At 40.9% G+C, this 27,369-nt stretch overlaps 1 protein-coding gene, 1 long non-coding RNA gene and 1 other non-coding gene across 3 annotated transcripts; 1 reads left to right on the top strand and 2 right to left on the bottom strand.

The window, feature by feature from the left end:
• Positions 1-37: 37 nt before the first annotated feature.
• LOC142069311 (uncharacterized) lies at positions 38-9,110 on the top strand. The gene is made up of 2 exons (XR_012665070.1): positions 38-260; positions 8,586-9,110. It is a non-coding gene; the product is annotated as an uncharacterized LOC142069311 (long non-coding RNA).
• RANBP1 (RAN binding protein 1) lies at positions 9,028-27,324 on the bottom strand. Its single transcript, XM_048821947.2, has 6 exons — positions 26,839-27,324; positions 22,880-23,016; positions 18,612-18,769; positions 17,170-17,298; positions 12,845-12,910; positions 9,028-11,606 (listed from the first exon to the last, which is right to left on the bottom strand). The coding sequence occupies exons 1-6, from the start codon at positions 26,851-26,853 to the stop codon at positions 11,479-11,481; spliced, it is 633 nt and encodes a 210-aa protein (XP_048677904.1). The 5' UTR covers positions 26,854-27,324; the 3' UTR covers positions 9,028-11,478.
• Positions 12,579-12,707, bottom strand: LOC125623260 (small nucleolar RNA SNORA77). The gene has a single exon (XR_007352944.1). It is a non-coding gene; the product is annotated as a small nucleolar RNA SNORA77 (small nucleolar RNA).
• Positions 27,325-27,369: the final 45 nt, after the last annotated feature.

Here is a 27,369-nt window from a genome sequence, read left to right as displayed (position 1 = left end):
CAACGAGCCCCTTAAGGTAGAACTGCTCGGCGAGAACCACCCCACGCAAAGAAGGAAGACAGACAGGACCACGGCCACGTAGCGTACAGACACGCACGTTCAAACCTGCAGCGCAAACAGAGGCAGCTCAAGGCACAGGCTTTACGCTCTGCACACGAGAGGCTACAGGCAAGCCACAAACGTGCGGTGGAGACAATGCAAACAGGCCTGGATCTACAGATCAAACCACCACACACGCAAATGCCTACCACGCTCATCCCGTATGTCCTATCGAATTGATAATTGTTCCATCGAATTTTTTTTAACCCATCCTTCAGCATTCAGTAGACACCTGTATTCCCGCTCTTGGGATGGACAGGCTTTTTGAACCAAGGTGGAAAGGGGTCGATGTAACTATTTCTAGAGAACCCTATTGGCTTAAATTCCAAGGGACTTTTTCATGACATTCAAAAGTTGAAGTTAGTCAGTTATCGGGCTACACAACACAATCCAGACTTTCCTGTCAAATACCGTTGCCTCGGTACTGTGGGCTACTGCTCATGGACAAGCCTCTGCAAGGGTCCCATTGAACTCAGCAGGGCTCTCCATAGAGGGGGCTTTCTATGCCAAACAGCTTGCAGGGTTAGGGCCCGTAATGAAGAATGCCAGCACCACAGACCCAAGTTTGATTTACTATTGAACCAGGAATCATGGTCTTTAGTATTCAAACAACTGCTAGGTTCTGCTAATTGAGTGTCCTGGAAGTTTAATTAGTTGTTGCATGAATGATTTAATTAACCCAGAATTGTGTTGTTTGCTCTTCTGTTGTTTAAAGGGGTTTCAACCAGTGCAGTTAGGGGGACACAAATACTATGTGATTGAAGGTGACAGAGCAGAAAGTTTGCCACACGGTTGGTTCTATGCAGAGAATGTTGCTGTGAGCAGCTCTCTCTGCTTCATATTAAAGGGGGTCAAGCTCAAGTACCCTCACTGGTCACAGTGGAACAAGTATCACATGGGGAGAAAGGTAATCTGGTCGGTGCAAGGCCATTTAGGATTTTATAAGTTAAAAAAATATCTAAAGTCTTGTTTACACTGGATATTTGCCTCCATTCTAATCCTCAGCGACCAGCTAAAGTTATAGCTGCACCAATGCATACCCTTCGTATAGATCACAACGTAGACTGGTAGAGCTTACCTTGCTTCAGCCAGGAGTACACTGCACCTCGACAAATAGCAGCTTCCCTTCTCTACATTAGAGCCGAGCGCTAGCACAGCGAGACTGGTAGCTAGAAACTAAACATCCCAATTTTGGCCAGGTGGATATTAATATTGCCCATTGTAAGAGGCCAAATACATACCTGATTTCCCAGTAAGAAATCAAGAGCATTCCCAGAGGCTCTAAAAGAGCAATCACAAGAGCAGATTCCCAGAGGCTTTAAAAAAAAAGCTTGCTCTTGATTACAAATAAGGTGCAGCAGTTTAAAGTAATTCGGTCAATTCACCTGCCCTCCCCGCACACCTGAACTGAAGCTCTTCCCTGAGTATAAGGCAGCTCCAAGAGAAGCATTTGGCTAAACTTGTAACCCTTCCTCTTTTTAGAGAAGCGAGATGAGTGGAGGAAGTGTAATGACCAGGAGGTTCCCTTTGGTGAGACCTATACTATCCATCACTATAGTATTTCGAAATTTACCATCCTCCCCCTTCAGAACTAGATCAATTTGATCAGATAAGATTGAGATGAAGCTGCATATGCAAACGGGACTGCACACCTTTCAGTGTCACATTTCAATTGGATAGAGGGAAGCTTTTAAGCAACATGCTTGCTGTCTATCTATGCAGCACTCAAAACCCATGGGAGCCTGAGGAATAAGAGACAAGGACAAGGAGTTAAACCCAAGACGGCTGCATGGCAGCATACAGCACTACCAACCAGAGCCTCTAATTCTACTTTGGTAGTTATAAATAATTGATTTCTCATGTACAATTATGAAATCTCAGAGTATCAGCTAGCAACTTTCTTTCTGCACCCTCTTAGAACAGAATTTGATTTTACATCTCTAAAGGTATCCAAAGAGTTTTAATTAGGGCTGTTAATTAATTGCAGTTAACTCACATGATTACCTCAAAAAAATTAATCACAATAGCCCTTTTAAATAGAATACCACTTAAAATGTATTAAATATTTTGGACATTTTTCTACATTTTCATATATATTGTATTCTGTTGTAATTGAAATCAAAGTGTATATTTTTTTTGATAATTTTCACAGTGCAAATATTTGTAAACAAAAAATTTTTCAGTTCACCTCATACAAGTACTGTAGTCACAAAAAGAAAAGGAGTACTTGTGGCACCTTAGAGACTAACCAATTTATTTGAGCATAAGCTTTCGTGAGCTACAGCTCACTTCATCAGATGCATACTGTAGAAAGTGTAGAAGATCTTTTTATACACACAAAGCATGAAAAAATACCTCCCCCCACCCCACTCTCCTGCTGGTAATAGCTTATCTAAAGTGACCACTCTCCTTACAATGTGTGTGATAATCAAGGTGGGCCATTTCCAGCACAAATCCAGGGTTTAACAAGAAAGTCTGGGGAGGGGGGAGCGGGGTTAGGAAAAAACAAGGGGAAATAGGCTTTAATAGAGACTGGGAGTGGCTAAGTCATTATGCAAGGTAACCTAAGTTAATTGTATCCAATTTGCAAATGAATTCCAATTCAGCAGTCTCTCGCTGGAGTCTGGATTTGAAGTTTTTTTGTTGTAGTATCGCAACTTTCATGTCTGTAATCGCGTGACCAGAGAGATTGAAGTGTTCTCCGACTGGTTTATGAATGTTATAATTCTTGACATCTGATTTGTGTCCATTTATTCTTTTATGTAGAGACTGTCCAGTTTGACCAATGTACATGGCAGAGGGGCATTGCTGGCACATGATGGCATATATCACATTGGTGGATGTGCAGCTGAACGAGCCTCTGGTAGTGTGGCTGATGTTATTAGGCCCTATGATGGTGTCCCCTGAATAGATATGTGGGCACAGTTGGCAACGGGCTTTGTTGCAAGGATAGGTTCCTGGGTTAGTGGTTCTGTTGTGTGGTATGTGGTTGCTGGTGAGTATTTGCTTCAGGCTGGGGGGCTGTCTGTAGGCAAGGACTGGCCTGTCCCCAAGATTTGTGAGTGTGTTGGGTCCTTCAGGATAGGTTGTAGATCCTTAATGCATTGGAGGGGTTTTAGTTGGGGGCTGAAGGTGACAGTTAGTGGCGTTCTGTTATTTTCTTTGTTAGGCGTGTCCTGTAGTAGGTGACTTCTGGGAACTCTTCTGGCTCTATCAATCTGTTTCTTCACTTCCGCAGGTGGGTATTGTAGTTGTAAGAATGCTTGATAGAGCTCTTGTAGGTGTTTGTCTCTGTCTGAGGGGTTGGAGCAAATGCGGTTGTATCGCAGAGCTTGGCTGTAGACAATGGATCGTGTGGTGTGGTCAGAGTGAAAGCTGGAGGCATGTAGGTAGGAATAGCGGTCAGTAGGTTTCCGGTATAGGGTGGTGTTTATGTGACCATCATTTATTAGCACTGTAGTGTCCAGGAAGTGGATCTCTTGTGTGGACTGGACCAGGCTGAGGTTGATGGTGGGATGGAAATTGTTGAAATCACGGTGGAATTCCTCAAGGGCTTCTTTTCCATGGGTCCAGATGATGAAGATGTCATCAATATAGCGCAAGTAGAGTAGGGGCTTTAGGGGACGAGAGCTGAGGAAGCGTTGTTCTAAGTCAGCCATAAAAATGTTGGCATACTGTGGGGCCATGTGGGTACCCATAGCAGTGCCGCTGATTTGAAGGTATACATTGTCCCCAAATGTAAAATAGTTATGGGTAAGGACAGTCACAAAGTTCAGCCACCAGGTTAGCCGTGACATTATCGGGGATAGTGCTCTTGATGTCTTGTAGTCCATCTTTGTGTGGAATGTTGGTGCAGAGGGCTTCTGCATCCATAGTGGCCAGGATGGTGTTATCAGGAAGATCACCGATGGATTGTAGTTTCCTCAGGAAGTCAGTGGTGTCTCAAAGGTAGCTGGGAGTGCTGGTAGCGTAGGGCCTGAGGAGGGAGTCTACATAGCCAGACAATCCTGCTGTCAGGGTGCCAATGCCCGAGATGATAGGACGCCCAGGATTTTCAGGTTTATGGATCTTGGGTAGAAGATAGAATATCCCAGGTCGGGGTTCCAGGGGTGTGTCTGTGCGGATTTGATCTTGTGCTTTTTCAGGGAGTTTCTTGAGCAAATGCTGTAGTTTCTTTTGGTAACTCTCAGTGGGATCAGAGGGTAATGGCTTGTAGAAAGTGGTGTTGGAGAGCTGCCGAGCAGCCTCTTGTTCATATTCTGACCTATTCATGATGACAACAGCATCTCCTTTGTCAGCCTTTTTGATTATGATGTCAGAGTTGTTTCTGAGGCTGTGGATGGCATTGTGTTCCGCACGGCTGAGGTTATGGGGCAAGTGATGCTGCTTTTCCACAATTTCAGCCCGTGCATGTCGGCAGAAGCACTCTATGTAGAAGTCCAGTCTGATGTCTCGACCTTCAGGAGGAGTCCACCTAGAATCCTTCTTTTTGTAGTGTTGGTAGGGAGGTCTCTGTGGATTAGTATGTTGTTCAGAGGTATGTTGGAAATATTCCTTGAGTCGGAGACGTCAAAAATAGGATTCTAGGTCACCACAGAACTGTATCATGTTCATGGGGGTGAAGGGGCAGAAGGAGAGGCCCCGAGATAGGACAGCTGCTTCTGCTGGGCTAAGAGTATAGTTGGATAGGTTAACAATATTGCTGGGTGGGTTGAGGGAACCATTCCTGTGGCCCCTTGTGGCATGTAGTAGTTTAGAAAGCAACCTTTGTTGTAAAAGTGCAACTTACAAATGTAGATTTTTGTTACATAACTGCACTCAAATGCAAAATGTAAAACTTCAGAGCCTATAAGTCCACTCAGTCCTACTTCTCCTTCAGCCAATTGCTAAGACGAACAAAGTTGTTTACATTTACAGGAGATAATGCTGGCCTTTTATTTACAATGTCATCAGAAAGTGAGAACAGGCATTTGCATGACACTTTTGTGGCTGGCATTGCAAGATATTTACATGCCAGATATGCTAAACATGCATATGCCCCATCATGTTTTGGCCACCATTCCAGAGGACATGCTTCCATGCTGATGATGCTCATTAAAAAAAAAATGCATTAATTAAATTTGTGACTGAACTCCTTGGAAGAGAATTGTATGATTCCTGCTCTGTTTTCATGTTATAGCAGTCTCGCATGATGACCTAGCACATGTTCATTTTAAGAACACTTTTACTGCAGATTTCACAAAACGCGAAGAAAGTACCAATGTGAGATTTCTAAAGATAGCTACAGCACTTGACCCAGGATTTAAGAATATGAAGTGCCTTCCAAAATCTGAGGGGGACGAGGTGTGGAACATGCTTTCAGAAGTCTTAAAGAGCAACACTCTGATGTGGAAACTATAGAGCCCAAAACACCAAAAAAGAATCTTCTGCTGGTGGCCTCTGACTCAGATAATGAAAATGAACATGTGTCGGTTTGCACTGCTTTGGATTGTTATCAAGCAGAACTCATCAGCAGCATGGACACATGTCCCCTGAAATGGTGGTTGAAAGCATGAAGGGACATATGAATCTTTAGCGCATCTGGCACATAAATATCTTGTGACGCCAGCTACAACCATGCCATGAGAACACCTGATCTCACTTTCAGGTGACATTGTAGACAAGAAGTGGGCAGCATCATCTCCTGCAAATGTAAACAAACTTGTTTGTCTGAATGACTGGCTGAACAAGAGGTAGGACTGAGTGGACTTGCAGGTTCTAAAATTTTAGTTTTATTTTTGAATGCTGTTTTTTGTACATAATTTTACATTTGTAAGTTCAACTTTCATGATAAAGAGATTGCACTACAGTACTTGTATTAGCTGAATTGAAATATACTTTTTTTTTTAACAGTGCAAATGCTTGTAATCAAAAATAAACAATGTGAGCACTGTACATTTTGTATTCTGTGTTGTAATTGGTATCAATATATTTGAAAATATAGAAAACATCCAAAATTTAAATAAATGGTATTATATTATTGTTTAACAGTGCAATTAATTGCAATTATTTTTAATCACGATTAATTGCGATTAATTTTTTTAATTACTTGACAGCCCTATTTTTAAGATAAGCCTTCTCAGTTTCTCTAGGTTTTTTCACAAAGTAATAACTTACTAATAAAATCAGGGGGTGTTACTAAAGGAGGAAGTGGTGAACAGTGTAGGAGTATTCCTTAACCTTCTAAAGTACTCTGAAGTCTCCAAACTTCCACTTAGCCACTACTACTAAAATGCAGTGCCCAATCTTCTAGGCGGCTGCTGAAAAGTTCTAAATTAGGCAAATTTAAACATAAATTAGAGTTGGGGGCAGGGGGAAAACAACATGACCTCTACATTGCTGCTTTGAAAATAGCATTTGTATTTAAACTGTTTGCTTTAAAAAATACAACAAACTGGCATTGTAGTCGTTTCAATCTGCAACTCTCATATCTGATCAGCATTGTGCTTAGACCCTGAAAATTTCCCAGTGACACCCCAAATTCAGAAAATTATATTTATGTTGGAGACAGGATAAATCACCCTTACTATGTAGAAAAAAATGGTCTTTGCAGGAGATGACATTTGGGAAAGTGTCTGCTTTACATAAGACAGCAGCTTTCATCAGTATGGCATAATGACAAGACAACAATTTTTTGTGAGGGGTCTGGGTTGTGTTGTAATGTTTAAGCATCCAGTATTTAATATATTCAAGTAGCTTGTTCTTATGCAACCTTGTGTTGTTTCTTATGAAGCTCAGTATTAACAATTTTCTAATATGTACCTACCTTATCTAAGGTATGCACTGACAGAGTTTAGAGAGTAAAATTTACTGAATATGATCCTCTTCTACAGGAATTCACACCCATTAATGCAGATATCAAAATAATTTACAGGTCAAGTTTAAACAAGTACACTGAAGGCATTTTAAAAAAATTATTAATGATAAGCTTTAGGAGTAAGCAGATCTTAAAAACATACACACAACCCTACCCCCCCCCCCCCCATAATCCATATAGAGGGTTCAGCTGTTTCTTAATTGGATACAGGGTTATCACTAGCCCCACACCTTAATTCTCTCCATTCTCCCAAACAGCTGATCACTATATCCCAACAAGAAAAACGTTACCATTCTGCTCATATCGACAGCATAATTTCTGCAAATCAGGCAAGCAAGTATTCTGCAAGTCACAAATTTAAGCATGTTCTGCCCTTGATGTAGCTTTTGCGTGCATTATTTTTAGAGACTCCTCCACTCCCCCAATATATTACATATTCTCATATAAAATAGGATTAAATATTCTGGAGGCAAGATGGGGTTGGAGTGAGTAAATAGCTGGTAACATACAAAAATGGAATCCTGTGAATTTCCTCACTAGGATTGAAAGTGTAAGCATAATAGAAGTAACCACTAAATTATCTCAATCGAACTTTCAAAAATACTTCCTTAGCAAATCTGTGTTACTCCCATTTCCATACCTGCAGTTTCGTAACTGACAATTTGATGTGGTAATTCAACTAGAGACTGCTACAGATACAGGAATGAGTTACTATTCCACTGTATTTGCCCAACATATCACAACTAAGACATCCGTTCTTGTGAAATTCTGAGCTCTAATTCCATACATCGTATTACTATACTAATACGATATGTAGTTTAAGTCCTCTGATGCAGATTCCTAAACCTATATAGGGAAAACATTTATACAAGCCTTTATCAATACTGTCCCTTTAGAAGCTCATTAAGTGGGTAATATAAACAAATCTAGAACACTAATCTTAAGATTAGAGATCTGCAGTATAATTCATTAAAGAAATGCTGCTTGAAGGGTTTGTTGAAATATAGTTGTCAGGAAGAGAAACATTAAGGAGTGTGAGACAATGGGTCCTCAAACTAATTAACTTAGAGCTCCTACTGAGCTAGGAGATTGGTAAATGTTAGTATGCAAATAAGATATGTATGTATATTTGTCAGTTTCTGCTTCCTTTTGTCTCTTATGTTAAATTGGCTTTCCCTTATCTGTTTAAATAAGTTAGCTTGAGCTTTTGCAAGAGGCTCACATATCTGGGTGCACTGGCAAAGTGCTTTGCTAATAAACAAAGTGGTCTGACAAATTTTGGGAGTCTTGAATCTGACTTTGACAAACCTGAAACTACCAACAGTGAGCAATACTGTTGTAAAAGGGCAGGGGAAATAAATCAAACGGAAAAACATCCCGAGAACACAGTAGCCAACATCTTGAGTTTATGAAAACTATACAAAGTTTTCTATACTAAACTTAAAGATTCTTTTTCAAGTCTAATTTTTATGTTAAGATCCATTTTTAAACCACTTCTTGCTTTTCTATTTATAGAACAGCAGCCAAATAGATTGCGGTACTTTGTTTTTTAAAGTAGTAATGTTTCAGTTTAATTAAAAAAAAAACAAAAAACAACCCACCAACTTTTCTTTGAAATGCTTTTCCACAGAAATTGTTTTAAGTGTTCACTTGGAAAACAGAGGAAGCAATGAGAAGACTAACAAGCCATGAGCACTAAACAAAGGCCTACGGAAAAATTCATACCAACGGACTTTCACTAAGGATGAATATGGCCCATGAAGTACAAGCCTGAATCAATTCATCTGAACAGTAGAGTAAAACTATCAAGCCAATAAAACTAAGCACACATGCATGAGTGACTAAAAATCATACAATGAAGTAATGACAATTTATTTCAATTGTAACAATACCTGGGATTAACAGGTTAAAAAAAAATGAAGTATACATGAGTATTAATTTTTTGCAGTCAGGCTCAACAGCAGAACTAGAATGGCCCGTTTTCTGCTTCTTATGCAGTAGCATAATCTATTGTGTCTGCATTTCCAAAACACAGTTTTGTTGTTTTTTTTTTTAAATAAAAAAAGCAAATCTTTTAAATGAAAAAATTTAATGTATAGTTTATTTTGAAATTAGATTTGTAAACTTCACCTCCCCTTTAACAAATTTAAAAACATTGCTTGTCAGCTTCCATTTAAATCTACAGTGGCTTTCATGAATACATAACATTTTGGCTTTTACATTGAGATGGCAGTAAAATTAAGTATTTGGAAACATACAATACTATCTTAAATCAAAAACACAAATATCAAACACATCATGCTGCTGAGATCCCTTACGGAGGAGACAGCTGAGGTATTTGTTTTATTCCCTAGGATCTTTATAATTCTAAAACATTTGATTTATGTATCTGGTGTTTGGAAGGGGCAAATCTCACACCAGATAGTACTTGTGAAAATCTGCTGTGCTAGTAACAGAGGAAGAGAAATGAACTTTGCTCATGTCAAAAGTTTATTTTTTCCCTTTAATATAAAATGGAGTACCTTCTTTATAGTTCCAGATTTGATCAATTTACATAAATTTAAAGCATATTTAATGCTCATTTTCCATGTAGTTGGTCTTGGAGAATTTAAATTTAATAAATGGAAGAATCTATGTAGAGGGAAGTCAGCAGGCTTTTAGACCCTCTTTACCAACATTCGGTTCCCTCTTTTAGATATTATTGGTCATCACACCTTGACAGTTCAGAAAGGCTAGATTGAGTTTACTTTTAAATAATTGTTTTACTGATAGTTGTGTTAATCTTTATACAAGGAAATTTGTCTATCAAAAAAACAAAAACAAGACATTTACTGAATGAAAAGGCTTTTTGTTGGTTTTCTACCCTGGTTTAAGTCTTCCAAAACTCTAGCAGTAGTTAGAAACTAAGTAGATCTATTGCTAATAACCACTGTTAAGGGAGCAGCTTCAACCATAATACTTATTCCCATTTAAAGAGCATATTAACATTATATTCCATCTTGCATATTCAAATTATAGGTTTAATATTTTTGTAGTAGTATTAAGACCTCCTCATACTTTTCTAAAATGCAAGTATTTTATAACTCCACAAATTCTGGTAAAGTGATTGCAAGTTCTGAACACATCAGTGCCAAATTTAGAAAGTGACTGTTGGAGTGTATTGCTTACACCATTGTATTTCAAACTGTGGGAGGAGGTTATCTGGGGTGTGACAGTTGGGGCAAGGGGCTCCAGGTGTCCAGGCTAGGGAGAGCATACAGGGAGGTTTGGGGCAAGAGAGAGTACATGCAACCCCACCCATAGCCTGCTGCTTTCCATGCATCACTGACCACTGCAGTCTTCCTGAGCATTCCCTTGTTTGCTGCCCTGCACTCAGCCAGAAAGCCATAGCCCTGCAGGAATGAAAGGGAGGGTGAGAACCCCTGGTTCACTCTGCTATGGGCTTCTCCAGGGATGTCCAGCTGGGTCCTGCCATCTGCTTGTCTCAATGAGTCACTTTCTGTCCTGGATGGGCAGGAGTAGGGGACCCTCTTACGCCACTCACATTGTGGTGGTGGAGCACACAGCTCCATGGCATGTTGTCTAACGAGGTTAGATTCATCCCTAACATTAAGTAGATATAAAAAAAAAAAATGTACTTCCTTAAGAGTCAGTGAATGGCACATCATGAGTGATCTATGGTCCTATCTACAATATAGAAGTAGGTTTTATAAGTTGTTTTCTAACACAAACAGCACTCTTGATCCTTTAGCATGGTTAAAAGAGCTTTTGAAAGTCATTAAGACTTTTAAAAAGTAGCTTCCTACTTATCTTTTGTAATGAAAACCTACATGAGACTGTATTAAATTACATCCAATGCTAGTTCAAAGGATATCTTTTTCCACTACTGTCTGCCATAAGTGGCCATCATACCAGTGGAGTTGTGCCAGGAGAATAAAAAATTCTACCATCCAGAATTCTCTGGCACTATAGCCTTCTAGGAAGCAATAGATATAGTGGTCTGCTAAAGAAAACTGTAGGTACCCTGTCAAGCAGGAACAATCCTCAATTAGCAAACAAAAACAACCAAAACTGGTGTAAGAGGCCTGCTTAAGTCTACTAATTTAACTTAACATACAAGAAATGTCTGCATAATTTTACCAACAGGAAGGATTAAAATGCACTTAATCTAATCTGATTACATCACTTATATGAAGATACGCACCCTCAAATATGTAAACACCAAGTGCAAGAATTATAGTCACAAGTGTTTGAAGTGTACAGAAAACTCAGTTCTGTCCTTTGATGCTGTTTTCAAATTTGTTTTATTCACTCTTTTGGATGACTATAAATAAGTGTTTCCACTATGGAAAAGAAAGTTAGCACAGTACATTTTCATGACTGGGGAATGGATTTTCTGAAGACATCTTCAAAAGGGCAAAAGTTTAGAAAAAACAATCTGAATGTTGGAATTCAGTTCTTTATAAAGTCCCTTGTAAAAATTAAAAAAAAAATTAAGGAAAAAACACAAGGCCCAAGATGATTTATTGCTTCTCTTCAATTTTTTCCTTGGTCTCTTCTTTCTTCTCAGATTTTTTACTCTCTTCCTTAACAGAAAGCTCTTCTAATTTCTCAGCAACTTTGTCAGCACTATCATTTTTCTCTTTGCCTGCTAAGAGATTGTTTGAAGAAAAAAAGTTACACACACAGTATGGTAGATTTAATTAACAATTGGAAAGCTGTATTAACTTGTTTTTCTGAAGAAAGAGTGTAAATTGGCTTTTGAAAGAGGATAAAGAAGTGTTTTTTGAACGCCTTGAACTCTCTGCCACACTCCAAGATGATTCATACTGTTTCTTTTCCCTTGCTGATACATACCATGCCAAATGAATGTAGACTCACTCCTTCCCCCTCCTTTAAAACAAAAACAAACAAACCAACCAAATAAAAAAAACCCCAATCACTACACTAGGCCATAGCTTACTGACTAAATGGGATGCTACCCTTTGCAGTACCCTCATGAACAGTTTTTTGGATTGCTATAGGGTAACTACTGACAAGGTGTATTTTGTGGAATTGGATGTGCTGGTTCCACACAACTTCCAGCTCCTTAGATAATATCCTTATTCTAATAAGGAGTTATTTGCAATTCAGGTCTCTATCCTCCTCTCTCCCGCCACTCCAACAGCTTTGCTTGAGTGAGAGAAAACTAAGGCTACAGTTTACAAGGGAATTCAGTTCCCTGCATTGCCTAAACCACCCAGATTTCCTGAAGCATTTGAATTGCTGACCAGCAGGAGTCTATACTTTAGAAATTTAGAATGGAATTTTATCCACTAAAGGAGTAATCTCTATATGAAATTGAAGATATTTGTTCAGAGAGCTTCTCTCCGTTATACGTGTTGTGTGTGTGCCATACAGAACCATCAAATTAAGTTGGTAAAGTTACTTCACAACTTAAACAAAGTGAACCAAGTTTCAAATGTTAGTTTAAAATATAATCCTGCAACTGGGGTATTTACTTGTGAACAAAGGAAAATTAAATAAATAATTTAAAAAATCAGTATGGTAAAACTGCTACTCAAGTGTAGTATATATTTTCATTATTTATACAGAAAAGTCTTTCTATAATATTTGCCCTAAAAATTATGTCCCAGGAGCAATTGCAAGTCTTCTACAAGGAAAGAAGAGTTCTCAAACCATGGACCATTACTCTAGCAGACTGAAAAAGCCCCTGGACTGAAGATTGCAGTCAGGCACAGAGTGAGTCTGCCAAGAGACACCAAATATTACAATGAGCAATCTAAGGATATTCCCTCGCCCCCACCATAGACATTAAAAACTTGGAAAAAGGAGAGGACAAAACAGTGCAATACTCATCTAAATTCCAAGAGGAGATTAACATCTTACCCTTCTTTGCTCCCTTGTCTACCTCATTCCTGCATTCTTCAAATTTTGCTTTGAATTTCTGTGCATCTGTTTGAAATAAAATGTTTCTTCATTACCTTAAATTATGTACAATGCCTCTTCTTTAGATCTATTTGTTCTGAAACAGACATTTATCCTGAAACAAATTCATTTCTACATGTTAGTTTGACTGCCTTTTTAGTCTAGAAACATGCACTTAGTGGATTTCATCTTAGTTCAAGTGATCTTAAGTATACAGGCTTCAATTATTTCTCATTATTTAAATACTCTCCAAAGAAAGCAATGCATGTTGCACTTTTGAGTGGGTTTTCTACAAAGTTCTCATCTTAAGCTTCTGCTGCTAAGCACTATTTTAAGCTATCTGAACTTCTATTCATACCTTTGCTACTAGGCATTCACATTAGAAGTCTACCTACCACACATTCTTGTTCAGTCAGGGCCAGGGACTGAGAGGACCATAGACATTTATTTTCTCACACCTAGAGATTGTTCTGCCAGGATACAGCTAAGGAGGAATGGCAAGTTGTCACCATCACTACCTATACTGCACCTGAAGGGAGAATTTCCGTCTCCTGAGTTGAAAATCCAGTCCATTTCATGAGCACAAACTGTACTTTAAAAACAAAAACCAAAAACCACCGCCACCACACAATGCCATCAGTAAAAAGATGCAGGTAACATGGCTCAAGTTACAGCTAACCAGAATTCTTCTGAAGACAACCTACATCAATACATTTCAGTCTAAGTGATTGGTTCGGAATAGTTCCATTTCAAAGATAGAAACTTTCTGATAATGGCTGCTATCAGTCCTATTACAATAAGCATCCCTCCAACCCTTTCTAACTGAAATAATTTGAGAAGCAGATAACCACAGTCAAGTCACTTTCAAATAGAACTAGAAAGAATAATTTGATAAGCCCACATTGAGATAGCATGACTGGCCACTTGAGGTCACTATTGCTCTACAGGAAAATGCGCATTTTTAAAGACTGAACATGAAGCCAGAGGTTTTTTTAGAATCTCTTCAGAGTGTGCACCCTCCTCATGGATTTTCAGAGCTTCTTTGAAAGGGAGTTCATCGTGCATAGTGATACCCCCGACAGGACCAGAAACTGAACTTTAATTAAAAAGACCAGAAGTATTTGTGGCACCTTAGAGAGTAACAAGTTTATTAGAGCATAAGCTTTCGTGGGCTACAGCCTACTTCATCAGATGCATAGAATGGAACATATAATAATTATAGATATATAACACAAAGTGGAAGTTGCCATACAAACTGTAAGAGGTTAATTAAGATGAGCTATTATCAGCAGGAGGAAAAAAAAACATTTTTGTAGTGATAATCAAGATGGCCCATTTAGACAGTTGACAAGAAGGTGTGAGGATACTTAACAGAGGGAAATAGATTCAATATGTGTAATGACCCAGGCACTCCCATAAAACACAGATCCATGCTTCTGCTCTAATAAATTTGCTAGTCTCTAAGGTGTCACAAGTACTCCTGTTCTTTTGGCGGATACAGACTAACACGGCTGCTACTCTAAACCTGAACTTTAGTTCTTTGTCTATAAACCCAAGAAGGAACTCCACTAATAGTTTGCTTTCTATCCCCTCTTATCTGCTACTGCAAGGCAGTGTATAAAGGAAGCAATGAAAGCCCTCAGTCACCCCACCCCACCCTCAAACTCAGAGATAACGTTAAAACCCCAATCCTAAGCTTATTCTTCTAAGTAGACTTTTTTTGGTAGGGGATTCAGGGGTTTAAATAGAAGGCTTGGTTTCAGTGAAAGTTTGCCTGAAGAAGAAAGGATGCTTTATTAGAAAGGTGAAACTGAAAAAAACATTGTTTGCCGATATGTGTTTATATGGATCGGCCACAAGGTGCCAACTGTGCAATGGAACATGTTGGTAGTATTTTTGTTTACTACCATCTTACCTTCCTCCTATGTGCCAAGCTAGACATTTTAATGTGGCTAACCCACTGGCACATGCAACCTGAAAGTTATCTGGGATGCACAATAAGAAGCCAGCAGTTATAATGGTCTTTGACAGTCACACACTGTTTGCTGCATTAACTGCTTGAGGGCTAGTGAGAATAGCTGGATCTAGAAGTCCTTCACCCCTTACAAGAGCTACCACTAGACTAGACAGGAGCCAGAAGAGAAAGATTAAGCTGGTTGTGCAGCCACCATGGGATTCTCCTTGGATGCCCGAGTCACAGGCAGAAGGGGTTTTAGCAGCCCCAGAGAGCAGTTCACTAACCCAGTAGCTATCTGGGGGGGTGTGATGAGAAGGGAAGAAGTGTGGCAGCCATTTTGTTTTCCAAGTCTCATTTTATTTCTCATACAATTAGTTTTGCATGTTCTATTTAGGAATGAATGCAGTCTGGCATTCCATGTAGGGAATTCCAGGCAAACCACTACAATTTATCGTCACTTATTTTGGCGTTTGTAAGGTATTTGTGGCAGAGAGTGGCTTCCATGCTATGTCTGTATAGTCCCTAACCACTCCTGACTGGGGTACTCAAGTGCTACCAAGATACAAATAATTTCACCTCTAATTCCCTAAATCATGGCGTCTATTCTCCTAAGTTACCTAGAGGAGATACTGCACAGTCAAATTTGTTTTTATATTTTGAATAGATGAGAGAATTTGCCTGTTCTGACCACAGATATGAGATACTCCCTTCAACAGGAGTGTTATTCCTCCACAGTGCTCAAAGCCTTTCATTAACATAAAATAACAGAACCAGAATCTTGCACCATCTCTCTGAATGGTCTAACTATACTAACCTTTGGGAGCATTGTAGCAAACAATATATAAACTTTAAATAAACTTTAGTCTAGAAAGATTTACTATAACCTATCGTCCAAGTTAACCATGGTTGTTAGGATTACCATATTCCACTTAGAGGATATTTCATTTGATATGTTAAAAGGAAGAGACAAATGCATATTAACACCTAGTACTTGTTCAGTGTAGCGGTCAGTAAAGTATGTGATTCTAAGGGAGATACGCCTGAATGAAAGATTTAATACAAGGTAATAATTTCCATACAGTATTTGTAATGTCACAAATCAGAGGTTCTCAAACTGTGGTCTGCGAACTCCATTCAGGTGGTCCGCGGATAGATCCCTCTAAGGTTTGTGCCTGGGTGGCCGCACACAAGAAAATAAAGGGCTACCCACCTAATTAGTGGAGCTGCACAGGCATGGCTCCACAAATTAGGTGCCTGGACCCTGGAGAAGATACACATGTAAGGTGAGGTGGTGGCCTTGGGGGAAATAGAGGGTAAGTGGGAAGGGGCAGTGGGAATTTGGGACGTGCAGGGCAGCGGCGGCCAGAGAAAGAGGAGACTTCCCCAGCTCCAGGGCTGTGGCGCCAGGGAGAGACGGCCCTCCTTCCCAGCCCCAGCTCAGGGGCTGCTGCAGCAGGGGAGAGAGGGCACATCCATCGCATTAGAAAGGTAAGACTACTGATATTAAAATAGGAGTTGTGCGCTTTTTTTTGTAGAACAAAAAACGTTAAAGGTTGTTTTTTTTTTTTTTAAATATAGCGTTTTTACCCAAAGCGCTTTACAATAGTTAGCTAATGGTACAAATGACATTTGGAAAGATCATTAAGTGGTCCGCTGAGACCCTCAGTAATTTTCAAGTGGTCCGTGGGAAAAAAAAAAAAAAAAAAACAACCACATTTGAGAACCACTGCCACAAATTTAATCTTCATTAAAACATGAAGTTGAGGTAATTAATGGAAGTAAGGTGAATACACTGGTTGAAGTCCTGGAGTTATATTGTATTAAAATTATTTGGAAACACTAACAAGCTCTCTTGAAAACAAAGTGTCAGCACACTTATCAAGGCAACCCCCCCCCCCCCAAAAAAAAACAAAAACAAAACCAAGAAAGTTATAAAGATGGTGTTGGATGGAAGGTGGAAGATAACTGCTCTATTTATCTACATATTCAGAGCATTACTAATTAACTAGTTGCACTCTGAATTATTTCTGCTGCAGTACTATTTAGATAGAAGGGACTGTCCTTCTAGACAAATATTAGGGTGGCTTTCTATGGACAAATGAGGCTTTTTTCTCCCCTCATCCCATTTTGAGTGCTTACAGCCAGTGGGATAGATTCTTTAAAAAGACAGGGAATATTTATTCTTTTCTACCATGGGAGCTACAAAAGGTAGTGGTAACTACTTTCATACATTTACTGTAGAATACTGTGCAGTATTAAATGGCCCAAGGTTACTTCCTAAAGCAGATAGTATAGTATCAAAAGAAACTGATCTTGTGCCATCACTCACTTTCTGCATTTAGGAACCGGATTGCCAAAAGTTCAGGTTTAGGGCTTTCATCTGCAAAGTCAGCATGTGTGTTCCAAACCCATGCCCTGTCACTTCCAGCATTAGGCTTCAGCTCCATTAAAGGTGTAACTACAAAGAAAAAGAACTGATTAGTCCTAGCTCCATATAACATTTTGAAATACATTTCCACATAAGCCCCACAAGTACCTTAAGAAAGTCAGCTCTTAGTAAGATGAAGTAAATAAAAGATTTTATACCTCACAAGGGATTGTAATGTAGTTATTTCTAGCTGAAATGGAGGGAAGGGAAAAAAGGATGGTGCCCATATTGTTCTGTCCTGTGTCCCAGAACAATCTGTAACGGGAAGCCAATACTGCCAGAGTGCTAACCACACACTTCTATTCAACTCCCCCCAAAAGGTCATAGTTCCAATTTAATACCATTTTAGAATGCAGTGTTCCCCTACTGAAAGGCCAATGGTCTAAAAAGTACTTTTAGATAGTGGCCAATACGTATGCTTCAAAGGAAGGTACAAAAGCATCCAAATAAAATAGTAAAGTTTCTTCCTTTCTGCTGCTGGTAATCTTACGTATTATAGACAGCACTTAGCTTTCCTCTGAGATTATTCATGTAAGTGATTTCTCCCTCCTCCCTTTATGCCATCTTAAAATTCTGTTTCAATATCCTGCGACAAACTACAAATATTCAACAGTATCTTTTTAACTGCCTTGTTACGCTTGCTTACCCTTTTCTGGGGCAGGTGCACTAAACTAGAGAAACTGTAGTTTCAGCAGAAGTCACAAGCTTGATGAACCCTTCGTTCCAATTTTTGTTCATCCCCGGGCCTTTTATTTAGTGTATATAGTAAGTACAGGGACCACAGACAAATAGAATGCTAAAATGCTATTTCCAATTATACTTTTCAGTTGCTTCAAACATCTCCATTCAGCAAAACTTCCCATGTCTGATTTCTGTTCAAACAATTTTTTCCTAAACTTGTGTCAAGACAATCCTTTCAGCCATCTAAATGATTTCAGCAGAAGAGTTATTTTCTGCTTTAAATAAGTTTGAGACTTTGCAGAACTTACATACTCCACATTGCTAGATCTCCTTGAAAATGAATGAGCATTCAAAGAGACTTCATTACAAAACTAAAATATGCAACAAAGTATTCTGATGCCTGTTTAATTTACTAGATTGTAAATATACTTACCTGTAGTATTATAGAACTGTGCACAATTAATAAGTTAAACGGGCATCAAACTGGATGCATACACAGAACTTGTCTATTTACTGACGTTAGACCACTGGCCCATTCTGCCAAGCCATTTTTAGGGTTAAAAAATAACCTGCACGAATCCTATAAGACTTGATAACTATATTGCACATAAAAATAGGTGACAGGCAAAGGGAAGTTATGGGAAATAATGGAACAAACATACTATAATGATTTGCACAGATTTTTAGGGTTTTATCTCTCCTCATGAGAAGGCGAATTGTTCCCTTCTCCCTGTGCTTCAGGAGTTTCACATCCCCGGTTCCTCGTTCTTTCCACTCTGGAAGATCATTTTCTGATGCAAATCGAAACAGCTTTGCTCGCCTTGAGAAAGAGAGAGCAAGAGATTAGAGTTTGTACGCAAGAACAAACCACGCTGAATAAAAGGTCCTTCAGCCCACCTGTCTTAGGTGAAAGTTAAGATTCCACAGAGCTTTCAGGAGAGAGGAAATAAATCCAGAGTCCTCACCAACAAATTAGAGTTCAAGATGACAGATTTTCTAGGCAAATTGAGCACCATGCTATCTGTAGTCAATGAACTAGTTCAGGACAGAATACTGTATGAATGGAGTCATTAAAAAAAAACAACCTTCACTGCCCCACAAAAATGTTGCTGAAAGAACGTCTGTGTAATTCCAAGACAGCTCCATATTAGCACTGAATTTATTCCATCAAAAAGTGAATTTCATGATTTTTTTAATCGTAGGGTACACGGATTTAAGTTACAGAAGAGATGTGTTACTGTCGTATATATTTGGAATGAAATTAGTGCATTGAAATTACAACCAATGATTCAACAAAAACACAAATGAAGCCAGCCATGTTGGCCTATTTTCATGGCAGTTTGTTAATTAACAAACTTGTTAAAGGAGAGACGAACATTTAAAAGTAGCTGCCCAGCCTCTTTTCCAGATCCGTTATTTTCTTCAGCTATCTACTTGTGGGGGAATTCTGCACCACTGCACATGCACAGAAACATGTCCCCCCACAGATTTTTTTTTGCTTCCCTGCAGAAAAATGGTTTCTGCGGGGAAGCAAAGAGAAACTGCACCAGTGCTCACTCACCCTCTCCGGCAGCACGGATGCATCTGTTCGGGCAGCTGGGGGAGAGGTAAGTCACCACGAGTGTGTACGTGGGGGGTGTCTGTAGATGCCTTGGCTGCCCAGGGACGATAGTCCCGGCTGGAGCAGAGAAGGGGGTGGGGACGGAGACAGAGTTCCCCCTCCCCTACATGGAGCAGCCAGGGCTGGGTCAGATCAACCCCCAGAAACCTCCCCTGGCTGCAGGAAGCTCTGCAGGTAGTGGGAAGTGGGGTCTGGGTGCGGGGGAAGGGTGTGTGTGTTCCAGGTGGGGTGGGGCTAGGGGAGTCCAGATGCACAGGGGATGGGCGGGGAGGGGTGAGCAGCTCCCTGTAGAATGACCCCTCCTCCCACAGCTGAGGAGCGATGGGGCCAGGAAGTAAGGGGGAGGAGTCACTGTACAGGGAGCTGCTCCTGTCTGCCCAACCCCCCTGCATCTGGACCCCACCCCACTGCCGAACCTCAGCCCCCTGCACCTGGAATCCCTCCCCACTGAGCCCGCCCCTTACATTGGGACACCCCCCCCCGCCAGATCCCTACCCCACCAAGCCCCACTCCACTTACACCCAGACCCCCCCGCTGAGTCCACCCCCACCATCTTCACCTTGACTCCTCAGCAAAGTCCCATTCCCCCTGCACCGAGAATCCCCCAACAAGTCCATGTGCATCCAGATCCCCCCCCGACCCCCACACCAATCTGTCCGCACACAAATTGTACCACACAGAACCTTGGTACTCGAGGGAATTCTGCACCAAAAGTTAAAAATTCTGTACCAAAACATTAAAATCCTGCATATTTTGTCAAAACAACAGTAACACATTAACAATATGATCACATCATTTTCAGTTATTTGTTGAAAAGTGTTTTGAAATAAATTATGAAAATAATTTAAAATGGTGAGATTATATTGTGTTATTTTGACAAATAAAATGTACAGAATTTTATAATATTGTGTGCAGAACTTAATTTTTTGGCAGTTTTACTCCTGAGGCAATTCTATCTCACACACCACCAACAGTTCCATTTAGGAGGGTGTTTTCCAACCCAATATATTAATGTAAATGCTTTGCATTCAAAGTTAATTCAGTCTTACAATTCTTTCATTTAAACTTTAGTGCTTGCTTCCCTCCCAATTCACAAGGTGGACTTTTGTGCCCTTCTATAAGGGCTACAGGATTGATATCCTAATTGGAAAGAAAAAGCAGACTAATTTACAAATAATTCTTAGAGTGTACTGCTTTTCTGATGTAAACAAAAAGGTACCAAGCTAACAGCATACCTTGTTTTAGATTGGTTAGCTAAAAATGTAGTATTCCTACCTGGAAAACTTTCAGATCAAATCAAGACATCTTCTTCCTAACACTAAGGCTGAGCAAGACAAGATTACCTCATGAATATTTTTAAAGCAAAAGGTCAATTCCCTTTGTGTTTAGGGATCTCAGATCCATGTCAATACTATACCCCCAATAAAGGGATTACTTGCCAAGTTAATTTTGACCTTCAAACAGAGCCATACCATAGGATCAGGTGTCTCACAATGTAACCATAAAACAATTTGGTTAGTGTTTACCAGTTAACAGGAGTGTGCAAGTCCCTGGATCCCAGTGTTCCATACACCAAAGGAATAAATACTTCACTCCCTTAAACTATCCCTCGGTTGCTTTCTACCCTCAGAATCTCAATTTGTAGTTACTGTACAACACAGAGGAAAGGGAGATTGAGTGTTGCTCTGCAGAGGCAATATAAATAGGACCCCCCCCACACACCCCAATGTAAGTAACTCCCTTCTCTCCTTCAAAAACAATGCCTTCACAAAGCCCTTAGTGTAGGAGATTATGTAGCAGTGACCTCTCTGTAAAGGTAGGCCAAGGAACTCTGCTAATGGAACTGATTAATATGTATCTTCTTGATACTACAATGAAGTTGTGACTTGAAAAGATATAAGTAGGACAACGTATTTATGAAATAAAGGTAGGTGGGGCCTGCACACCAGTGTCTGCAATTGAGCTGCAGAGAAAGTTTTAACTTTAAACTAAGAGTCTAAAGGAAGTAGTCAGGAATTAATGTGATAGAATTTGAACAACCTGCACTCTCTACCACAGCCTTGTGGGGAGGTTGAGTCCTATGCTGCAGCCAGGTCAGTCTGACATGCATCCTAATGCAGATCAACTACCTGGATTCAAGGTGGCTTATTTTTTGGAACCCTAGGATTCAGGAAAGACCAGAGCACTGGCATCCAGCCAGGTCTCAGCAAATTTGTCAAAACACTTCCTTTTGCTGTACAACATATTGAACTGCTGGCACCTTAACAGCTTTCCTAAACTCTATTTAAAGGACCCTCTGATCCTTAGCAGAATATATTCCAGTGTTTCTTTAGGGGTTGTTTTTATAAGAGAATGGCTTCTTTCATCTGGGACTGCACAACACTTGGCATACAGAAAAGTTTAGTGGTCACACTCCTCATGCAGGTCAATATTTGGAGATGTTCTCATAGAACCATGTGTTATCAGAGTCTTACAGGAGCACACTCTGGAACGAAGCTTGAAAATGACTACTTTTGGCCATCTGACTTTTCCCAAATGGGCTTCATGCCTATTTGAAGCAGGAGCATCATGGAGCTAAAGGAATGCATCTTAGCTCCTGTGCTACATACACTTCTCTCTACAGAGGTCTCCAGCTTAGGAAAAGTTCAAGGCATTCTACAAAATTTAAACTTAGAGTAAGCCAATTTGTCCAGTTTTCTAACCATATAGCTATTACAATTTGATGTCTGCTAACACAATGGAAAGAGCAAGAGGTGTTTCTATGACTGCTGCAGATGATGGCAGAAGGGAACCATTGAAGAGTTAGAGAGGGTGGAGCATTAACACCTCAAATCTATAAAATATTGATTCAGTAAGCAAGCAGACAGCTTCTACTGGGGGGGAGGGGCAGGGGGAAGATGGGCGGAGGAAGTGTCACGATGACCCAAATATTTAAGCACAGAGTAGGACATGTTAATTTTAAAAAAAGAAAAACCTAATTTGTGACACAGTTACACATCTCTAGACCCAACATTTTTGCACAATTCAAGTTAAAAGGTTTAAATTTTTTCAAATCCAAACTTTCTAATGATATCTAATTGATAGTGAGAGTCAGGATTTCGTCATGTTACACTATATCAGCCCCAACACTCCAGGGGCACAGACATTAGTCATATCAAGTGCTATTTTCTTTCTACTAGTACTACATTGTTTTAGGCAAGTACCCCGTGTGGTGTTTTGCAACAAGCTACCTTCCTATCTTTTATTAGTGTTTTTCACAGTTTAAAAGCAACTAGTGTTTAGAGACCTACCCAGTGCCATCCTACTTACATCTTAAAGAGTTCTTCCTCATCCTCCTCAAGGGTCTTGATCTCTTGTTCAGGAAGGGAAACTATGGGCTCAAATTGAGGATCATGGTTAGAATCATCTGCGTTTTCAGTTGAGGTGTCATGTTCCTCATGAGTTTCCTGTGAAAATAATGCAATTTTAAGAACAGTTCTGCAGTGGCTACATCTGTATTTAACATGTGTTACCAAAGGTATTTAGGAACTACTCTGAATGTTCCAACTACATATACACTAACTACATTTTATTCAGCCTTTTAAAATATGCAGATTTCCTTCACATTAGTGAAACATAGGAACACTCACCCAGGAGTCTAAGGACTTGTCTACATACTGCACAGATGCGCACCAGCTGTGGTGTAAATTCTAGCGCACACCAGAGTATGGCGCACTGACTGTGGATCTTACTGGTGGACACTAAAAGCTCTAACACAAACTGATGTAGTCCCGTTTGAAATGGAACTACATCGACATGCACTAGGGAACTTTTAGCACATTTCACTTTTAGTGCCCCAGCCCTGATCCCCCTCCCACTTTCCGAACCCCTCAATCCCAACCTGGAGCCCCCTCCTGCACCCCATATCCCCAGCCCCACCTAGAGCCTGCAGCCCCAGCCCTCACCTTAATCCCCTGCCCCAGCCCAGAACCCCCTCCTGCACCACAAACTCCTCATTTCTGGCCCCACCCCAGAACCCTCACCCCCTCCTTCACGCCAACCCCAATTTTGTGAGCATTCATGGCGCGCCATACAATTTCCATACCCATATGTGACCCTTGGGCTAAAAACTTTGCCCACACCTGCCCTACCCAAAAGCAGTAAAGAAACTATTCATACAGAATGACTCTAGTCACAGTGGAAATAGTGAGAGCAGAAAATTTCTAAAAGTTTTTTGAAAATAAAAAGGTTTTGGTTTGTGTGTCATAAAGCACTGCACTAGCTCTTTGAAAACAAAAATCAAGATTTCCTTTTTTATTGTAGATCCCTGCCATGAAGAAAGAGAAAGGATGCATATTTGGAGAAACAGGGGGCACACAGAGTCCTAGACATAAGAGTGTAGATGGAGGAGTTGCAAAAGTCCTTGAAATAGAGGGGGGATGGGAGAATGGCACCCAGGGACCTTGTGGGGTGGAACAGATGAACACAGAGCCCCCTGGTTTGTGCGATTAGCTTGGCCAACAGAAAGCAAGAGAGATACCTTCTCCCTAGTATTCTCACAGTAAAACAATTAAGATAACATAGCTACAATGTTCCTTTAAAAAATTAAGCTGACCAATTAACCATCAAAAGATCTAAAGCAACACCACTAAGTCAGGCTTCTAGCTATAACACAACTTTGTAATACGAGAACAGTATCAAAATGTCTCAGGTTAAAAAGAATGTTGGTATTCTTGCAATGTTAGAGATATTTAAATATTACACTGATTTTATTTTTAAATCTTGATTAAAGTATCGGCTGGAAACCTAGAATTAGCAAACTAGCCTAAGGCTATGAAAAACTGTTCCCCTATTTTTGGTTTTGGATAATATGTTTTAAGTTATTGAAGTAGTACTCCCTCCTACAGGTTTACAGTTAACTTTAGATGCTGAAGTTCACAAGTTCAGAGTCATCTACATTATAAGGATCCCATACAACCTAAGGAGCATACTTACCACCACATCCATATCTGTTTTTATCATTTAAGTTATTGGTTTTGAGACACTGTGCACTCAAAGCAGGTTATTTTTAAAAGAACAAGATCTGTATATTAAGGAAATATTAAGATACAGAGATTTAAAAAACCCTCAAAATGAAATTGTCATGGCACATGTGAAATTTAAGAAAAGTGATATTTTTCATGAGAATGTTGGGTTCAAATATACAATTAGTGTTTTCAAATTATGACTTTGTATGTGCAACATAACATAGTAGCTTCATATCAATAGGGAACAAGTAGACTGACAGCTGCGACAGGAGCTCTTCTATAACATTGGGTCAATTCATGCTTCAAAATATTTGACTGGATAAATGAGAGAAAGGACATTTACTAATACAGCTTAAGTAACTGTGTTGGGAGAAAAAGAAAAAAAGTGTGAAGTTTTGTAAAAACCATTCATGGCCTTCTTGAAAAATTCCATTAAAAATATTAAGATACACAGTGGGATGCTATATCCATTTGAATTTAAAATTTCTGTATGCATTTTAATTATAACACCTAAGATCACAATGGTGCACGTATGATCAGTTTATCTTACTGAAAAGATCTTATAAATGTCATTGAGGAGGAAAACCCAAGATGTCAGCACATACCATTTAAAGAATACTCTATCAGAAATTTTTAAAAGTTAAGTTGAGAATACCCCTTTAATACACACGTAAAATGTAGACAGTTTTAGATATGGCTTTACACACAGAGTTAGTATCACACAACTGAATTTCCAATTTAACACTTTACCCTGCAGCTATGTTGTCTTTGTTCTTGACTTAATTTTAATATATAAGAATCACTAAAAGACTTCTCACTTAAGAAGCCAAGAAATGAAATGTGGTTCTTCTATAGCCAAAGAAGCCACAAGAATATTCCAGAAGTCTAGCAAACAGTTTCTTTGCAACACAGGGAGGGAGAAAGCATGGTCTTATGGTTAAGGCATTAGCAAGGGACTCGAGATCTTAATTTAATTCCAGCTCTGCCACAGACTATGAGATCTTGGTCAAATCACTTAGTAGCTGTGCCTGTTCTTTATCTGGAAAATGAAGATAATTATTCTGTTCTTCCTCACCACTGGCAGTTTAGATTATAAACTCCGGGCAGATACTGTCTCTCACTAGGTGTATGTACAGCACAACAGGGCCCCCAGCTTGGTCGGTGCTTTTATTGTTACTGGAATACAAGTAATGATTCGACAGGAAACCAGAGTTAGTTCAAAGATGCTACAACACACCTTTTGGTGACACCTGTTGAATGTCACCAGTGTTCTAGCACACAAGAAAATGGAGAACAGCCACAGCAATAAAACTGTGATAGAAGTACACTGCACCAAGACCTGATGGTTTCCAAGAGAAGGGGGAAAACATCCCAGAGAGAACACAGGCCAGGCTTGTAGAACTGATAGACTCCAGTACTGAGATAAACAAACCTCACTGCAGAGATAACTGATCCCTTTATTCCGCCCCCACTTCGATTCCCTGCAGGAGCCACAAGAAAATCTTAAGTAACAATAAGCACATGTTAGAGGTGGCGAAAGAAAACGAATCACAGTATTGCGATAAAATCCCACCCATCCGCGATATAAAAAGCACGTGGGAGTCTAGGACGACTAGCTCCGGCCCTGCCGATAACATGAAGGGGGTGGGGGGGGAAGCTAAAGCTCCTGAGTCATAAACCAGATTGTGGCGCCTGCGGAGGCTCAAACGCCCGCTTGGGGCAGAGCCGACCCCGCTGCAGGGCGAGGAGCCAGAGTGAGGCGGAAAGGGATGTCACCGTCTGTCTCGGCCCCGGCCGCCGAGTGATGGGCCCAGCAAGAGACCGGGACGCACGTGTGGGCGGGCAGCCCCCTGCACGGCGAATGCCCGACCCCACGTGCATCTAGGGACGCTGGGTGAAAAGCCACCCAGGCCCCCTTTCCCGCCAAGACAAGGCCGCCCTCCTATCTCCCTCCTCAGCCGCCGCTCTCATCTACGCGCTCGGCCTCGGGTCCCTCACCACGAGTCCCCTAAACCCCACTGCTCTCCCGGACAGCCTCGCTACTCTCCAGGGCCCCTCACCCGAGCGGGCCGCGGGCTTCTCACCCATCCGTTCCCCGCTGCGCCTCCAGGCCCCCCATCCACCGTCTCAGCCCACCCTAGCCCACTTCCTCAGCGCCAGGCCGCCCCACGCCACCTCCGGCTCCCGAGCCCCAGGCCGCCCCAGCGCTGCCCATGGAGCCCCTCCGCCCCAGATTGACGAGGGAAGCATCGGCATCCTCACCTTGGTCTCCGCCATGGGGCTGGGAGGTGGCGCTGCTCCTAGACTAGACTCGTTCGCGTCGCTCTCTCCCCCCACCGCAGCTTTGGCGCTGAATTTCCTGCTTGCCGCTCCCCGCCCCCTCCCGCTTTTACCTCATTCCCGCAGCCCGCGCCGCCGTTGCCGCAAGGCCTGATGGGAAACGCCTACTTTACCCCGCTCCCTGTCTCTCTTGTAATGCCGCTAGCCGTAGGCAGCAGGGCGACCCCTCCCCCTGGTATTAGCCTTTTAGTGGTACTAAATCGCAGCCACGCCGAGGTGTCCGGCCGGGCAGTTTCTCCAGGCTCCCACTCGAGGTCTCGGAAAGAGCACGAATTCCCCCACGAGACGCGCACAGCATCCCCCACTCGCCGGCTGAGTCTAAAGAAAATTCAGCTCCAAAGATCTAGCGTGTGCCCCCAATTAAACCTTTTCACCCCATTCCCGAGCTGTTTCCCATCAGCCTTTGCGACTTGGCGGCGACCATCCCGCGTCTCTCTACTCTCAAGATGGCGC

Source organism: Caretta caretta, chromosome 15 (assembly GCF_965140235.1).
Source record: "Caretta caretta isolate rCarCar2 chromosome 15, rCarCar1.hap1, whole genome shotgun sequence".
NCBI classification, from domain to species: domain Eukaryota; kingdom Metazoa; phylum Chordata; order Testudines; family Cheloniidae; genus Caretta; species Caretta caretta.
Note: the sequence above shows the minus strand (reverse complement) of the source record. Positions and strands in the feature narration are given on the sequence as shown.